We start from the raw sequence: 19,200 nt of genomic DNA, 5'->3' as shown, positions 1-19,200 counted from the left end.
AAATAGCAGGTAGGCAAAAAGAAATTTAATGATCTCCTGTGGACTTGAGAAACAAAATTTGAACTACAGAAAAATTGCTGCCGTGGCCCCATGGATGAAAATTTTGTTGAAAATCAGGTCATCAGAACCTGCTACAGAAAAAAAAAATGCTGCCTAATCCTCTTCTCATGTCAATTTCGGTCACTCCCGGAGGATCATGCCATTTCTCCATTCAGCTACTTCTCCTGGGTATATATTTTCAATGCAGCATTTTTTATATTAAAAAAAGTTCTTCTGCAGCCATCAAGAAGAGAAGTGTTGCACAATTGAACCAATGTCTTGCCAACGTGAACAAATAAAGTATATAGTTGGAACCATTTTCATACCACCTATTGCTTGTTCGTCCAGGAAACAAAAAATGAATACACCACGAAGTACCAAATTTCAAATTACAGGTTAGTACAACATTGTGCACAACAAGAAGACCAAACCAAAATTGATTATGACGCGCTTGTGGTGTTGTAAGCCATGTCCGCAGAGGACGTGTCCATGTCATTCAAGCCCAGCTCCTCATTTTGCTCCCAGCTCCTTTCATACTCCTCAACTGCAATTCGATTCACAGACAAGCAGGCACTTGAACATTAACAAACATTTTCGGCAATTCAAAGCAATGGCTATTTCATTGAGTGTAGGAAAGAAAAAAGGTTTGCAACAAGCAGTATCATTTCTTGTTAGCTGTTTGTCATCTTACTTGTTAGCTGTTTGTCATCTTCTAGCGAATTTGTCGCTGGAGCAATAAACGAAGCCGCCAATGCATCATCAAGAATTAAAGTCCATGGCTCTTCTAGATTTAGAAGCTGAAATATATACATATACGCATTAAAATATGTATGTAACAGCAGGTTATTTTGCACATGTTAATAATTACATTCAATTATGGACAGTAATTAAAAAAACAATTTGCTCCATGTTTACCAAGAAAACAATGCTACCAGGCAGCCCAGACTTTAACAAGTAACTTTGCTCAAGAACTGATGTGTGCTTTATAATATTCTGAAGATTAGGTGAAATAGAACCTCGCTACAGCGACAATGTTCAACATATCAAAAGGAAAATACCCACCTTTGCTAATCTCTCTGTGAAACCATCCCATTTCTTCTTCTTCCATTCATATGTGCTGTCACCCAACTGGAATCCATGAACTCGCTCCAGTGCTGTAACATCCCAAAAGAAGCATATATTTGAGTTTCAGGAGAAACTAAGTTTGTACCCATAACAATTCTAATGATTACGTCGTATTCTGGTGTACTTCACATCGACATAAGTTGCACAAACTCTGTTGGAACACAAAAGCTTCCACAAACTTCTTCTTTTTTAAAAGCTTCCTCTAAATCTAACGTAGATGCATAACTGAAAGTGCAGAGAGTAACAAAGATACATGTGCCACAATTTTTCAAACAAATACTTGCCTAGTCATATACTGTTAAGCTGTTGACGAAAGAGATGGGCCTATATCTAGCTATGAGAGGAACATCAACTATGCAACTTAACTTCGAGATACTTCCATCTCATACAAGCTACAAAAAAATTTACTGGCGGGCGCACCTTTGACTAGAATTAGCATGGCTATTGCAGTCAATTTTGGTCCCATAAACAGAGGAGGCATGAGTATATAAGTGTGGCAAACATACCCTCGCATATTTTCACAATTAAACCTTCAACTGTTGTCACAATGCCACCCAGTGTTCCGCTTGACAGCTCCAACTCAAGTTCAGGTACACTAACTGCTGCTGAATCTGACTGAAAAAGTTAAGAGGTCTGAATCAACTAAGTTACATATGAGATATTGCAACAAGTCTGAACATTCTTTTTGGTTTTGCCAAATAATGGATAGTGGAGACTATTCATCAATTTTGGCATGAAGAAACTGTAATAAGATTCAACCTAACACACATCATGTTTCCGAACTACACAAGCATCACCGAGTTAAACTGTATTCACTCGCTAAAAACTCCAGGGTAGCTAGAGCTAAGTCCAAAACAGCTGAGAGTCATAACTAAATAACTACCGCTCAATTGAAGAAAATTACAAGGGGTAAGACCCAAAGAAGTAACACTAATGTTCCCCATTCTGGACATATGTACAATCATTAATCTAATGCACAATATGAAAATTAAGAGATTTGCATGAGAGAGAATGAGAGAATGGGAAAGAGTAAATTTCTAACCTTTATGACATCACGACTAAGATCTTTTACATTTCGCACAGTCAGTGTTGTTTTCTTTCCTTTAGCTGGGATTTCACCACCAGGCTTCAACTGGTTAACGAGACCGTGGCATTTTTTAGTGCACAAGTGTGACCAAGTACAACACTGGTAAATCCAGTTCTTTTTTATATGGGAAAAGAATCAAATATGACACTAGAACTTACCTCTGAGTTGCGATAGCCGCACGCATCACATGATGTAGCCATAACAATCACCTCTCGGAAATGTGGGATTTCTACCAAAGGTCAAGGATCAGACACTAGTAAATACTGATTACTTGCAGCATTGCACCTTCATATAGTGGGATTGATCACATAAACAAAGCTACCAGAACCAAAACACTACGGTCTATTTCTGGGATTGAATTTAAGGTGGAAAGGATACTTGTAGAAAAGAATCGTGTGACACACTCAGTAGCACATGCCGCACATGTTGATGGTAAAGTATCAACCTGCCCAAGTAAATTTTGTAAGGCATAAGAGATCTTAATTGTTGATATGATTATTAGGCGACTGAACAGATGTACCTCTTCTGGTGCTGAATATCTACAAAGCGCTGCAGTAATTTCATCAGAGTTTCCCTGAGCTATAGCACGGGGACCTGCAACAGCTCCAACTGAACCATGCGGAATCCTTTGCGGCCTACCAGAGTTTCCTTCTACTGTTGAAGCATCCTGAGAAGAGTCTCCAGATTCTTTGGTTGGTTCAGCAAGAAAACCGAGTGCTGCTTGTTGTTCATATGTCCTCTCATAGAATCTCAAAGATAACAAAGGATCTGGTGAAGGTGCATTCCTGTTGATATACGCAGATACATCAATATATGTCCAATTGCAAGTACTTAATGCGTGTGTGGAGCTATCAGCTATGCGCACTGTTGTAGCATTATACAGCCGTAATTGCTACGTCCTTGATTATGTTGATGAAATTATTGAGGAACGAATGCTATATTTTAGAACCTCTGAACTTATGGGAAAGGTGAAGGAGCTTTCTCTACGACATAAATAGGTCTTGAAACACATGGGCATATTAGAGAATATCCATAACTGGTGCATTAACAATATTCATAAATGCCCCTTTCTTTCAAGATTATGAGAGGCAGACTGCCACTTCCCAAGCCTCTATGTTGCAGGAACATAACCTCATAAAAGAATCCAAGGAAATAATCGAGTGATGGGAGAAAAATATCCAACCATAAGCCGTCACTCAAACTACTACAAGTTGTGCAGATTGTTGAATGAAGATAGAAACTCCGTGTAATTGCAAAAGCACATTGCTGAATGATAAATAATTTGTACATCCCATAATTTATTTACGGAATAGTTGAATTTCATAATTAATATATAATAACACAATTTTACAGTTTTAAACACACATGCCTTACCCATATTTCCTTAGATATCATTCACAATTTTCTGCTATTAGTATTTATCTTTACTTCTACGACCGTTTCTATTATTTGATGAGAAAGAAGAAATAAATGTAGTTTGAAGTACAGATATGCTTAGAAGTTAGAACTATTCTTTCATGGCAAAGCTATTTGAAGATTCCAAGTATTCTCATCTCAAATAATATGAACTCTGAAGGCTACAAAAACTTACGGGTTCTCAATGAAGCTGTTACCAGAAGCATCATCAAGAATAAAGGTAAAAGCAGCTTCCCCTGATCCAAGAGATCTCAGTTTTACTAAGAACTGTTCAATAGCTTCAGCCTTTTGAGGATCCACTTTCTGCAGGTACCAAAAGGCAATTAATGTGTATCACTAAGTGGCTCAATTGTAATTCAAAAACTCAGCAGACAAGCCACAAGCTTCACCTTTCTTTCATCCTGAAGTGCTTGCAACTCACTAACAGCTCGCATAATGCTCCCTTCCACCTAATACGCGACAAAAAAGCTAAGTAAACTAACAATAGAAGAAAATAGTTTAGAAGGAACCACCTCCTCAGAATTATAAACAGAAAACGATGAAGCGTACTGTTGAAAGTGTTCCCCGTTGAGCTTCTGGAGGAATCTCAAAGTCTAGTTCTGGAATCTGCATATAAGTCAAAGTGTAAAAGTACATTAAACACAGTGAATATGTGTGTAGCACAAATGCATTACCAAGTGCACGGATCAGCATTACCTTAATAGTTGCTGAATCAGATTTCACAACTTGCCGGTTCAGTACCTGTGCCAAAACAGCTTGTCAATGACATGAATTTGGATAGGGGGGCAAATGCATATGGATTTAAATGTGAACTGAGGCTCACAGCTTGTCAATGACATGAATGTGAATAGAGATCAGAGCAATAATAACACATCACAAGTAAAAAAAGGTACCAGCACAAGATATACACAGATAATAATGAATAATACAACAACCAACAACAACCAAGCCTTTCAGTCCCAAACAAGTTGGGGTAGGCTAGAGTTGAAACCCATAAGATCTCGAAGCCAAGTCATGGCTCTGGAACGTGGATAGCTAACTTCCACGCACCCCTGTCCATGGCTAAGTCTTTGCCGATATTCCAAACCTTCAGGTCTCTTTTAACGGACTCCTCCCATGTCAAGTTTGGTCTACCACGACCCCTCTTAACATTCTCAGCACGCTTTATCCGTCTGCTATGCACCGACGCCTTCGGTGGCCTCCGTTGAATATGTCCAAACCATCTGAGACGATGCTGGACCAGCTTCTCTTCAATCGGTGCTACCCCAAGTCTCTCTCGTATGTCATTCCGTACCCGATCCTTCCTTGTGTGGCCACATATCCATCTCAACATGCGCATCTCTGCTACACCTAACTGTTGGATATGTCGTCTCTTGGTTGGCCAACACTCCGCGCCATACAACATCGCAGGTCGGATAGCTGTCCTATAAAACCTGCCTTTTAGCTTTTGTGGCACTCTCTTGTCACAGAGTACGCCAGAAGCTTGGCGCCACTTCATCCACCCAGCCTTGATTCGGTGGCCCACGTCTTCATCGATATCGCCATCCTTCTGCAACATGGACCCAAATATCGAAACGTGTCTCTCTCCGGTACCACCTGCCCACCAAAACTAACCTCTCCATCCTCGTGCCTAGTAGCACTAAAACTGCACCTCATGTATTCAGTTTTAGTTCTACTAAGCCTAAAACCTTTCGATTCTAGAGTCCGCCTCCATAACTCTAACTTTTTATTAACCCCCGTTCGGCTATCATCGACTAGCACCACATCATCCGCAAAGAGCATACACCATGGGATATCTCCTTGTATATCCCTTGTGACCTCATCCATCACCAAATCAAAAAGATAAGGGCTCAAAGCTGACCCTTGGTGTAGCCCTATTCTAATCGAAAAGTCATCGGTGTCGCCATCACTTGTTCGAACACTTGTCACAACATTATCATACATATCCTTGATGATGGTAATGTACTTTATTGGGACTTTGTGTTTCTCCAAGGCCCACCACATAACATTCCGAGGTATCTTATCATAGGCCTTCTCCAAATCAATGAACACCATATGAAGGTCCTTCTTTTGCTCCCTGTATCTCTCCATCAGCTGTCATACCAAGAAGATGGCTTCCATGGTAGACCTCCTAGGCATGAAACCAAATTGGTTTTTGGTCACGCTTGTCAACCTTCTTAAGCGGTGTTCAATGACTCTCTCCCATAGCTTCATAGTATGGCTCATCAGCTTGATTCCGCGGTAATTAGTACAACTTTGAACATCCCCCTTGTTCTTAAAGATTGGTACTAAAATACTCCGCCTCCATTCTTCGGGCATCTTGTTTGACCGAAAAATGAGGTTGAAAAGCTTAGTTAGCCATACTATCGCTATGTCTCCAAGGCCTCTCCACACCTCGATGGGGATACCATCAGGACCCATCGCCTTGCCTACTTTCATCCTTTTTAACGCCTCCTTAACCTCACACTCCTGGATACGTCTCACAAAGCACATGCTGGTATCATCAAAGGAGTCGTCTAGGTCAATGGTAGAGTTGTCAACCTCTCCATTGTAAAGGATGGCAAAGTACTCCCGCCATCTACGCTTGATCGCCTCATCCTTCACAAGAAGCTGATCATCTCCGTCCTTGATGCATTTGACTTCGCCGACATCCCTCGCCTTCCTCTCCCTAGTCTTGGCCATCTTATAGATGTCCCTTTCGCCTTCCTTAGTGTTTAAATGTTGGTAGAGGTCCTCATATGCCCGACCTCTCGCTTCACTCACCGCCCGCTTTGCAGCCTTCTTCGCCACCTTATACTTCTCCATGTTAGCTGCACTCCTGTCCAGATATAGGCATCTGAAACAGTCCTTTTTCTCCCTAATAACCTTCTGGACCTCATCGTTCCACCACTAGGTGTCCTTAGCTTCCCTTCTACTTCCCTTGGTCACCCCAAACTCCTCTACAGCGACCTTCTGCAAGAAGGTCGCCATACTCGTCCACATCAAGTTTGCATCGCCTCCTTCCTCCCAAGGGCCCTCCTTAATGACCCTCTACCTGAAAGCCTGGGATGCCTCCCCCTTGAGCTTCCACCACTTCGTTCTAGCGACTTTGGCGCGCTTATCCCGCTGGACACGAATCCTAAAGCGGAAGTCAGCAACCACAAGCTTATGTTGAGGGATAACACTCTCTCCAGGTATCGCTTTACAATCAATGCAAGCACGTCTGTCTTCTCTTCTAGAGAGGACAAAATCAATCTGGCTAGAGTGTAGACCACTACTGAACGTCACTAGATGGGATTCTCTCTTCCTAAAGAGGGTGTTAGCTACAACCATGTCGTAGGCTAGAGCGAAGCTCAGGACATCTTCTCCTTCTTGGTTCCTGATGCCATAGCCAAAGCCCCCATGCACCCTTTCAAAACCTATGTTAGATGTACCCACATGGCCATTGAGGTCTCCTCCTATGAAGAGCTTCTCACCAATAGGTACCCTCCTAACCAAGTCCTCCAGGCCTTCCCAGAACTCCCTCTTGGTGCTCTCATTGTGGCCTACTTGCGGGGCATACGCGCTGATAACATTGAGGACTAAGTCCCCAACTACCAGCTTGACAAGGATCATCCGGTCCCCTTGCCTCTTAACGTCCACAACTCCATCCCTAAGGCTCTTGTTGACCAAGATGCCTACTCCATTCTTGTTTGAAGTTGTCCCCGTGTACCACAACTTGAAGCCGGTATCCTCCACCTCCTTCGCCTTTTGTCCCTTCCATTTGGTCTCTTGGACACATAGGACATCAACACGCCTCCTCACCGCCGTATCAACTAGCTCCCATAACTTACCCGTAATAATGAATAATACAGTGAGCCTATATAATCCATTAACATAAATGTGGTGGCAATCAACTAGTGAACTGGGACGCGTTGCAGCGAAGAACATATGAAATACAATAGCAAACAAATTTTCAGGTGCAAGTTGTAACGTTAAAACAATGCAATATTCAATCATTTGGAGAAGTCACCAGAAAACTGATGTTACAATCTACTCCCTCCGTCCCAAAATAAGTGTCTTAAGCTTACTACAATTTTATACTAGAGCTAGTACAAAGTTGAGACAGTTATTTTGGGATAGAGGAAGTATCAAAGAAGATTATGTTTTGTGGTTGGAATAGTCAAGTAGTATGTGAGATGTAAGTGTTGGATATCTATCAAAATGAAGTGATGCTCTTAGGATGTGTTTGTGTTTGAGGGATAGGCTAGGGTGGTTGTGGGTATCCCCAACCAGCTGGTTAGGAATAGCCCTTTTTTTTTGCTTGGTTGGGTGGTTGAGGATATCCATTGAAGTGTTTGGTTCAAGGGATGAATAATAAGGGTTGTGATGATATTTTTGCTTGAGGTGATGAGATTAGCCCATAATCTGCATTTTTTATTGAGCACCAGCGCACCCACAACACACATCAAGCACGCCTCAACAGCAGGTACCACAACTGCGCATACAGGATAAAGCAGCAGAAAATACAGTAGCAGGCAAACTACACAGGCGCAAAACACACGATGGCAAACTGAAGATAGAAATTTTGATTCATCGTCCCACGCATCCACCAGCAGACCAGCCCCATGCACGTAGCCACCGCCCCGCCCTCAATCACCGGCCCCGTGTCTCCTCAGGCACACGCCGCCGGCGGTCTTCTCAAGATCCAACCGCGCCGCCGCCTGAAACCCCGTCCAGCATCTCCCATGCGCACCCTCTGCAACGGCCGGCCTCTCTGCCAGATGTGCCGCCGCCGCCATGCACGAGCGAGAGAGACGGGTGATGGGAGAGTGAGGATTTCACGTGTTCGGGAAAGGGGGGCCCAAGAAAATGTTTCGCGAGTGCGTGCGGGGTGGTTGTCGCGATCCGCCACTTTTTCGCGGCTGCCCACAGCCCCATTTTACGGGAATATTCGAACCCATCTCGTTGCCTCTATCCGTCTTTGCCTCAGATCCAAACAAGTGACAACCACTGTAAAAAGGGGCTATCCCTGTCGGTGGGAGGATATCCCTGAAACTAAACATAACCTTAAACCAACTTCACAAATTTTCTGCAATGAGAAAATGAGAATGTGCAGTGGGTACAGTTGATCTGGTTGCTCTACGGACCTGGTGCCCATCATGCTCAGGTTTATCTTGGTGGAGGAATGTTATTGGCATTTAAGATATCTACCACAGTATTACTCACTATATCCCAAGTGATGGAGCTTCTATCTTGCTTCAGAAAGATTTTTGGTTCAACGGAGAGATACTGGCTGACAAGTTTAACTGCCTATTATTTCGCCCTTGATCAAGATGCCACAGTTCAAGAATTCTTAGCTACTGCAAACTTACATTCTCTCTTAGCTTTGCCCCTTTCAGTTCAAGCATATGAGGAGAGCTTGACATTTATTCACGCACTGGATCAGGATTTTTTGGTGGGCAGGTTCTACAGAATTTTGTTTGAAAGAGTACCATCAGACCTGGCCCTGAGAAGTATTTGGAAATCTAATTGTTTAATAAACGTGAAGGTGGTTACTCCACCTGAACACGAGGGGTATGATGCTCCATTGGCAGTGGCAGCTTGATTCAGGGTCGTAAGTGCGATTTACATCCTAATAACGTCCTGGAAATTCGTGATTGTTTTTCTGGCTGTGATTTTGCGTGGAATTTTTCTACGCATTTATTGGGACCTTCACAGGCCAATTGCCCCACGCCTCACTTCTGCTTCGCAACACTTTGTTGGCCTTTGTTTCGTGGACATGGTACCAACGTACTATGCGCCTCCTAGGACATTTGCTTGCTGGAAAGTTCATTCTCAATGTAGTCTACAGCTTCACCGTTTTAGTGTGGAGGCATGATTGGTTCAACCTCTACTCTTTTTTTTTTTTTTTGAGAGAGAGAGAGAGAGAAATTGGTTCAACCTCCACTTGACAGGTTGCTTAAACCATCTGTTTGTTTAAGTTCCTTTTTAAATTTTGTTCTCTCTTTTATCCACCCTCCACTTGACAGAAATTGGTTCAACCTCCACTTCTCACGTTCTCGCCGCAGCGCATGCAGAGGGACTCGACCACGTGGAGCGGAAGAAAAAATTTATGCACAAATAATATAATCTTCAATGATGGTGATCACATTATGTTCACATATCATTGCTTGATTTAGAAATTTTATGCACAAATTCAAGAAAATGTTTCTTCTTTTAAATTTATTCACAAGTGGAAGCAATCTTTACATTTTCAAAATATATATATCATGCTTGTCAAAAATCTTGGTAACTCAAAGATTTATTCTGAATTTCAATAATTTTATTTAGAAAACATACAATAATAATCCGATACATCCAACAGTTAATTCTTCAAAATTCACACAGGTATATTGTCACAAAGACTTAGAAGCATTAATGTTAAATACATACATTAGATCTTTCGTGAACAATTTTACAAATATGGAAACAATTTTAAAATCGAGAACTTTTTTACAATTTACAAACATTTACTAAAAATCGTGAATATTTTTTATATTTCGAACGGGTTTAAATATTTTCTTTTCAATTGTCGGCCAATTCAAGAAAAGACGAACATAATTTTTTATGTTGGAGGATTTTATTTTTAAATTCACAAACATTTTTTGAAACGCATGAAGTTTTTTGAATAAACAAACATTTTTATAAATCAGTAATATATTTATTAAATTAATGGACATTGTTTTGGAATTTGCAAACAAAATATAAAAATTCGGCGCTTTTTTGAATCCAATTTTTAATTCAAAATAAAATTCGTCAGCATTTCAATTCAAAATTCTTTTTTTTTCATATGCAAAAGTTTTTGTAATTCTAAATTATTTAAATTATAAATAAACAAAAATGGAACGGAAAATTTAAATAAAAAAGAAACTATTAAAACAGGCATTGGCTATTTTAAAAAGTTTAGGACATTTTTTAAATGCATTAACATATTTTTAACTAGAAAGCATTTTGTTAAATGCCTTTGATAATTTTTAATACATGAAATTGTATTTGAGATCATGGACATTTCTTATTGTACAAAGATTTTTTTAAAATTGCAAACATTTTATTGTATATGCGAGCATTTTTTACAAAACTCCGAGCAGTTTTTGAAATCACAAACATTTTAATTTTTTAAATATGTTGATTTATAATTATTTAAAGTTCTAAATTATTTAAAATAAAAAAATAAACGGGACTGAAAATAAATAAATAAACAGAAATGAAAGCAGGCACTTGTGCATGGGCCAGCCCATACGGTGTGCTGGATATTCTCCCAGCGTGCAGAGCGTAATATAGGAGGTTTTTACATGGGCCGGCCCAGTTCAAGATTTTTCGCTTTGTGAAACGTTTTCTATTACTTACCGGTGGCATGGTGGGTAATTTATGCAAACTTTAGGTGTAATTTCCAAGACGGACGACCAGAAACCGTATTTGTTTTACTAGCAAAAGGGCCCGTGCGTTGCAACGGAAGAAAAAAATACCACACGCTTTTAATCTTTTTATAATCATTTTGATTTATTAAAATAATAAGCTAACTAACTAATGTAGTCAGTCCTATCCTATTTTGTTGAAAAATCAACCCGTTCATTGTTAATTCCACCATGATGAAAAATTGAGCGGGACAAGCAAAGCAAAACAAAGAGGCTACGTGAATTGATCAATGGACTGTTATTTTATTTCACTCATGGGGTAGAGAATGTGGGATCAGATGACAAACTGAAGGTGGTGTTCCATTCTCTCTCTCTCTCTACAACAATGCAATCTTACATTTAATACATTCATTCATCAGCAAACAAATTCCCACAAAACAAAAATTATTGCCGGTGCTTGGCACACGGTTGGAGGCATGGGGAGGGATCTCACCTGATGATGAGTTCATGTGGGAGGACGGGATACGATGAGGGGAACAAGGGTTAGGCGCCTCTATCTGGTCATAATGAGTCGCCGTTGCCGCGCCATAACCTTAGAGTTCCCCGTGTGAGCCATGGAGGCCCGTCTCCACCTGCAAGTACCTCGCTCCGCCGCGCCTTATCCGCGCGCCGCCGCCGTTCTGCACCGAGCAGACGCATCATCCCAAGTCGCTGTAGCTGTCGCGTTGATTTGATCCAGAAGCTGTGCTCGAGCGCCGAAACGGGGGCAGCAAGCGGGCAGAGGTACGACCGCGGAGGCGGGTGGGTTGAGATCGACATCAGTGGTGGTTGAGGTCGGCCGCGGCGGCGAGTGGTGTGGCAGCGGCCTGGGCACAGGCCAGGGTGGACCAGGGTCGACGCGATGCGCTCGAGCGTCGCAATGGGGGCAGTGGGCGGGGAGAGGTACAACCGCGGATGCGGGTGGGTTGAGATCGGCAGCGGTGGCGGTTGAGGTCGGCCGCGACGGCGAGTGGCGTGGCGGCGGCCTGGGCACAGCCCAGGGTGGCCCAGGGTCGACGGAAGGAGGCGATACGTACGGGTATAATTTTTGCAGCGAATCGTTTTTCCTTTTGCGTTGCAGATAAATGATGAAGCGCGAGTTGAAAAACAAAAATTACAGGGTTTTTTTATAAAAATATCGTGATGGGTTTTCCGATGAAAGCAAAAGCCGCTTTATTAGTATAGATATAGATATAGATGTAGACGAACATGTTCAATCAATTTTTCTAATACATGCCATGTGTCCCTGTAGCCATCCATGGATATTTTAAAGCGTGAATGCACAAAAAGGTTTTCTACATGCATGCACGTATTTGCTTTTTTTTTCTACGTACAAGTGCTGCCCTTTTACAAATTTGGATCCTTCAGGGAAGTTTGTAGGTGCTTTTCTCAGAACCTACATGTACCTAGGTGCTTTTCATTTAAGTTTCTAGGAGCGTACGTGGTTCTGTTGGTTTGGTGCCCTTATTTCCCCCTTTTTCAGCGTGTCCTTTAAGGACTCACGTTCATCATTTTGGTTATACAATACACGTAACAGACTTGTATGATCGGTTCTATTCCAAAAAAAGCTTGTACGATCAGGTTATTTAGGCAGGATTAAGTCTAGCACGTGGGGGTCCAAAAATAATTTTATTACGTGGGCAGTTAAATCTAGGCCGTTCAAAAAACATAACTCTAAAGTAATAAATCTTCACCGTTTGTTTTGCGTACGGGTATAATTTTTACAGCGAATCGTTTTTTCTTTTGCGTTGCAGATAAATGATGAAGCGCAGGTTGAATAACAAAAATTACAGGGTTTTTTTATAAAAATGTTGCGGTGGGTTTTCCGACGGAAGCAATAGCCGCTTTATTATTAGGTACAGATTATTAGGGAGAGATAGGAGTATTATCTTTTTCCTAACCGACCCTCAAAAACCAAATTCGACACTCAAAACAAATGTACACCTAATCCTTTCTCAAACCCCTCAGAAAGGTGCGTGCTACGGATCAACCGACTGATTTTCTAGAAAAAAATAGTCGGGTCTTGGTCCGTCAGATCCCGCGCTCGTCATCGTCGGATTCGGTCAACGCCATCTTGCAGGGGCATCCCCTCCTTTCATCGCATCCGAGCAACCGAAACAAGTTCGTTGTGGGAAGCAACGCAGCCCGGCTTGCAGCAGGAGCCGCACCCCTCGCCAACGCGCAACGATGCTTTGCCAACAGCCAGCGGCGACACTTCACTGCAGAGTCAAACACCGGTGCAGCATGCTCCATCGTAGTACTCGACGCCGTCGGCGATGCTTCAATGTAGCGTTGACACTGGCACGGCGGTGCTCCACTAGTGCTTCATCGCAGCACCCACCGGCAGCCGACGGTGTATCGCTGCAGCGCCACCACCGCGGTACACCGCGGGAACCGTCGGTGAAAGCTTCATTGAAGCGCCCCATCGTACGACGGAGCTCCATGGCCGCACCGCTGCCCCGTTGAATCTCCATCGCATCACTGCAATGCAACACTTGCGGACGGTGCTCCAACAAAGCACGACGACGACAACGGATGTTGCAACACAACTGTGCAGTGAAGTTGCAGGAAGAGGTGTTGCCGTAGTCCTCCTCTAGTTCGTAGCAGCACCAGCAATGGCTGTGGGTGGTCGCCTCTGAGAAAGAGCGATGGGAAAGGGAAAAAGGTAATGTAAAGGGATAAGTGACGGGGCGTGCGAGAAGATAAGGTTGGACGAAACGTGAGGGTCCACAGGGACACGACTTAGGTTTTTTGTTTTCATCCGGTTGATAATACACCTTTTCCAAAAAAACAAACACCATTCTTTCTTCCCTCAAAAAGAAAAATTATTTCTAAAAAATTACAGCTATCCAGCGGATGCACCATTTGTCATCACCAGAGGAGGTCTATAAAGGATACCCCTAAAGTAGTGGTTTGTCCAATTTGAATTGTCTTGGGGTCCCTAAAAGCCCCACGTTAATAAAGCTCGCAATGTTGGCTTTCTTCAACAACAGAAAAATGCACATGTTTTGATTATCAAAAGAATTATACATGTTTATAGTATTTTATAATACTCGGTACGAAACCGCCTAGGATACCCGGCTACCCCGGTGTCATCAATATAGGCTACACAAATTTCAGTCGCGTTTCGAAATCAGTTTTTCTTTCCTTACATATCACTACATCCACGGCGATTTTGTGAGATCCATCGGGGCAAAAATTGTATTCGCACCCCTGCGCCCGGATCTGTTGGTTTGAATGAACCTCTTATTTTGCACAAGAGGGAGATATCTGTACAAATTTCTTGTGTTTGTATGTGGGACTCGTATGAATTTGGATTTCTTTGTGGCGTGCTGTGAGATTGCTCGTCGTTCCAGCCCAAATAGTAACAGCCGACAGGAAGACATGACGTTAGTGCCAATGTGTGTGAAGACAGGGACAAATGCTGTGTTTAGGCCTGGGGAAGGATCGAGGCTGTGGTGGTATGGGTGAAACGTGAAAGTAGTACGAGCAGGATGGACCATCCATCCGTTGGGGAGTGACGACGCACCGCGCCTTGTGCCAAAGTACAGCCAAACAATGCGGCAAAGCATTCATATGGGCCTTTCCTAAATAGATGAAAACATGTACTACACCAATAAAACTGAATCAGTAGATTATAAAAAATAAATTAATACGTTTTGCTTAGTTGAGCAAAAAGAAGAGGAGAGAAAAGATAAACGGGTTCTTGATTAAAAATCAACTCTAGCACGTGCTCTACAAACTTTATAAAAATGAAAGATAAACTATATACACAAATGTTATCTCTAGCACATGTATAATAATTGATTAGTAATAAAAAACATTCTTCTAATCAACTATTGAAAATATTGGTTATAAAATGAATTTCAAATGGCGTGACAATGGTTTATAGTCACCAGCTGATTATACTATTAACCATGCTGTGAAGATTTTCCTTTTCTTGTCCGATGGGCCATGGAACGACCGAGTTGCCTTTGTGAAAGGCACGTCCGTGCTTCTCGAAAAGAAGAAAACGCGTTTTTTTCTTCAGAAAGAGGCACGGTTTTGCCTCCGTGGGAGGAATGACCGTGCCTCTCGAAAAAGAAAAAAATGCAAGAAAACATGTTTTTTGTTTTTTTCTATCGTGAGAAACACGGTTTTTTTGACTTTTTTTTTTGTGAAGAAAAGTTCGTCGAAATCTATCAACATGGGGATCTAGTTTTTAAGCGAAAAATCGAATGATGAAAATGGTTCAATATTTGGATGCGCAGTTTAGAAAATAAAATATTTAAAAAATACGAATCTACAAAAAAATAAAAAACTCCTAGGTTACAACAAATGACACTTATGCACTGCGTCACTTGTCGCAACCTGGAAAAATAAAAGTGATCTTTAAATAAGTACTCCCTCCGTCCCAAAATTCTTGTCTTAGGTTTTTTCTAAAAATGAATGTATCTAAATACTAAAACCTAACTAGATACATTTATATCTAGATAAATCTAAAACAAGAATTTTAAGACAGAGAAAGTATTTTCTAATTAGTGATTTCGCGCGTGAGGTGCCTCGCTCGCTGCCGTCCACCATCTATTGCTGGCCGCAAGCATCACGCGGGCCAAACAAGACACAGCCCACCGGAAAGGGCCTTCCTGAAAAGAAAAAAGGGGCCCGAGGCTTTCTTTGATGAGTGTTTTTCCTTCTTTTTCAAGAGACTTCTTTTTGACGAGTTATGAAAGAATAAAATCTTAGTAGCAAACTCAAAAGAAAGTGGAAGGAAAAGGGGCATCAATCAATCTAACAAAGATTGCCAATGCCAGTCCAACCATCCATTTTATTCCTCCTGACATGCAAAGGTGAAAGCTGGACACCAAATGATTGATTGCATTTTGTTTGATTACATCAAGCAAAAGGACAGGGTGCATTTTCTTTTCTTCTGCGGTGGCTCACCAGCCCACGAGCTTTCATCAGGTGCTTGGCTCGGGTGCCACCAGTGACTGTCCGGCAACTGGCAAATACAACATATATGAATATGTACTTCCTACCAAACGATGGCTCCAAGAATATGCTTGGTAGGCCAGCCATAGATGATAGAACAATCCAACATGAACCACTTTTCCCCCCTTAAGATTCTAGCATTCTTGTCGCGTCCATCATGCAAGCCCCCGCACAAGCTACCGAATGATATGCTTATGGCGTCTCCAACCGGCACTCAGGACGGTGGCAATATTTGTTTGCAGACTTGTCCGGTCTCTTCCGGGAGCCGGCCATCCAGTCATGTCGTCTAAACATCCGTATATGTCTTTCTGTTTCTAATGTGCTATTATATCAAATCCTCCATGAGTGAAAATGTTCAAATATGATAGCAGTTTAAATTTAAGTATTACAATTCAACTACTTTTTAAAACTAGTTCAGACTTGAATTGAACTCGCAAATATGTTCTACTTGTCTCATTTAACCTTCCACACGTACTGAATCAGATATTCCTTGAACTGTTGTTGCTCGATGTTTATTTTTCTTTGCATTTGGACAAACTCCTTAAACATAGAAACTTTTGGAGAACTCAAACAAGGGAAAAGAGCACAATCATGTCCTTTTGGCATATGAAGTCCCCCTCCCCCTCTTTAGTTTTGCATTTACCTAAATCTTCTCGTTCAAATCCTCTGAGTATAAGATAGGTTGGAAGCGTTGAACCCTTTGTCTCGGGCCGCATTGGTATATATTGGGCAATAACACAACTTATTCTAACACTCTCCCTCAATCTAAACCTCATGGAATTATGCCAAGGTTGAGATTGTACTTAAATTCATCCAGCCTCTTCATAGTAAGGGGTTTTGTGAAACCTGTTGGAATTATGCCCTAGAGGCAATAATAAATGTATAGTTATTATTATAATTCCTGTATCAAGATAATAGTTTATTATCCATGCTATAATTGTATTGAATGAAGACTCTTTTACATGTGTGGATACATAGACAAAACACCGTCCCTAGCATGCCTCTAGTTGGCTAGCCAGTTGATCGATGATAGTCAGTGTCTTCTGATTATGAACAAGGTGTTGTTGCTTGATAACTGGATCACGTCATTAGGAGAATCACGTGATGGACTAGACCCAAACTAATAGACGTAGCATGTTGATCGTGTCATTTTGTTGCTACTGTTTTCTGTGTGTCAAGTATTTATTCCTATGACCATGAGATCATATAACTCACTGACACCGGAGGAATGCTTTGTGTGTATCAAACATCGCAACGTAACTGGGTGACTATAAAGATGCTCTACAGGTATCTCCGAAGGTGTTAGTTGAGTTAGTATGGATCAAGACTGGGATTTGTCACTCCGTGTGACGGAGAGGTATCTCGGGGCCCACTCGGTAATACAACATCACACACAAGCCTTGCAAGCAATGTAACTTAGTGTAAGTTGCGGGATCTTGTATTACGGAATGAGTAAAGAGACTTGCCGGTAAACGAGATTGAAATAGGTATACGGATACTGATGATCGAATCTCGGGCAAGTAACATACCGAAGGACAAAGGGAATGACATCCGGGATTATACGAATCCTTGGCACTGAGGTTCAAACGATAAAGATCTTCGTAGAATATGTAGGATCCAATATGGGCATCCAGGTCCCGCTATTGGATATTGACCGAGGAGTCTCTCGGGTCATGTCTACATAGTTCTCGAACCCGCAGGGTCTGCACACTTAAGGTTCGACGTTGTTTTATGCGTATTTGAGTTATATGGTTGGTTACCGAATGTTGTTCGGAGTCCCGGATGAGATCACGGACGTCACGAGGGTTTCCGGAATGGTCCGGAAACGAAAATTGATATATAGGATGACCTCATTTGATTACCGGAAGGTTTTCGGAGTTACCGGGAATGTACCGGGAATGACGAATGGGTTCCGGGAGTTCACCGGAGGGGGGCAACCCACTCCGGGGAAGCCCATAGGCTTTTGGGGGACACACCAGCCCTTAGTGGGCTGGTGGGACAGCCCCAAGGGAGCCTATGCGCCAAGATAAGAAAATCAAAGGAAAAGAAAAAAAAAAGGAGGGAAGAAGTGGGAAGGGAGGGGGACTCCTCCCACCAAACCAAGTCCAACTCGGTTTGGGGGGGGGGGGAGTCCTCCCCCCCTTGGCTCGGCCGACCCCTTGGGAGTCCCTTGGACCCCAAGGCAAGGTCCCCCTCCCTCCTCCTATATATATGGGGCTTTTAGGGCAGATTTGGGACGACTTTCTCACGGCTGCCCGACCACATACCTCCATAGTTTTTCCTCTAGATCGTGTTTCTGCGGAGCTCGGGCGGAGCCCTGCTGAGACAAGATCATCACCAACCTCCGGAGCGCCGTCACGCTGCCGGAGAACTCTTCTACCTCTCCGTCTCTCTTGCTGGATCAAGAAGGCCGAGATCATCGTCGAGCTGTACGTGTGCTGAACGCGGAGGTGCCGTCCGTTCGGTACTAGATCGTGGGACTGATCGCGGGATTGTTCGCGGGGCGGATCGAGGGACGTGAGGACGTTCCACTACATCAACCGCGTTCTCTAACGCTTCTGCTGTACGATCTACAAGGGTACGTAGATCACTCATCCCCTCTCGTAGATGGACATCACCATGATAGGTCTTCGTGCGCGTAGGAAATTTTTTGTTTCCCATGCGACGTTCCCCAACAGTGGTATCAGAGCTAGGTTCGTGCGTAGATGTCTTCTCGAGTAGAACACAAAAGGTTTTGTGGGCGGTGATGTGCGTTTTGCTGCCCTCCTTAGTCTTTTCTTGATTCCGCGGTATTGTTGGATTGAAGCGGCTTGGACCGACATTACTCGTACGCTTACGAGAGACTGGTTTCATCGTTACGAGTAACCCCCTTTGCTCAAAGATGACTGGCAAGTGACGGTTTCTCCAACTTTAGTTGAATCGGATTTGACCGAGGAGGTCCTTGGATGAGGTTAAATAGCAACTCATATATCTCCGTTGTGGTGTTTGCGTAAGTAAGATGCGATCCTACTAGATACCCTTGGTCACCACGTAAAACTTGCAACAACAAAATTAGAGGACGTCTAACTTGTTTTTGCAGGGTATGATTGTGATGTGATATGGCCAATGATGTGATGTGATATATTGGATGTATGAGATGATCATGTTGTAATAGAAATATCGACTTGC

General features: G+C 42.5%; 1 protein-coding gene across 1 annotated transcript; it reads right to left on the bottom strand.

The window, feature by feature from the left end:
• Positions 1 to 233: 233 nt before the first annotated feature.
• Positions 234 to 8,427, bottom strand: LOC123396793 (zinc finger protein ZPR1 homolog). Its single transcript, XM_045091618.1, has 14 exons — positions 8,286 to 8,427; positions 8,119 to 8,123; positions 4,364 to 4,408; positions 4,217 to 4,273; positions 4,057 to 4,116; positions 3,843 to 3,970; positions 2,772 to 3,036; positions 2,630 to 2,696; positions 2,410 to 2,480; positions 2,207 to 2,296; positions 1,671 to 1,779; positions 1,102 to 1,193; positions 731 to 836; positions 234 to 583 (listed from the first exon to the last, which is right to left on the bottom strand). The coding sequence occupies exons 1-14, from the start codon at positions 8,425 to 8,427 to the stop codon at positions 480 to 482; spliced, it is 1,341 nt and encodes a 446-aa protein (XP_044947553.1). The 3' UTR covers positions 234 to 479.
• Between the last annotated feature and the right edge of the window lie 10,773 nt (positions 8,428 to 19,200).

This window comes from Hordeum vulgare, chromosome 5H (genome assembly GCF_904849725.1).
Source record: "Hordeum vulgare subsp. vulgare chromosome 5H, MorexV3_pseudomolecules_assembly, whole genome shotgun sequence".
Lineage (NCBI taxonomy): Eukaryota > Viridiplantae > Streptophyta > Magnoliopsida > Poales > Poaceae > Hordeum > Hordeum vulgare.
The sequence above is the reverse complement of the archived record's forward strand: the minus strand, read 5'-3'. Positions and strand labels throughout refer to the sequence as shown.

Coding starts and splice junctions, on each gene's coding strand:
- LOC123396793 (XM_045091618.1), bottom strand. CDS start 8,427: ATGGCGGCGGCGGCACATCTGGCAGAGAGGCCGGCCGTTGCAGAGGGT. Junction 4,274..4,363: donor CTGATTCAGCAACTATTAAG/GTAATGCTGATC, acceptor ACTTATATGCAG/ATTCCAGAACTAGACTTTGA. Junction 3,971..4,056: donor CACTTCAGGATGAAAGAAAG/GTGAAGCTTGTG, acceptor TGGTACCTGCAG/AAAGTGGATCCTCAAAAGGC.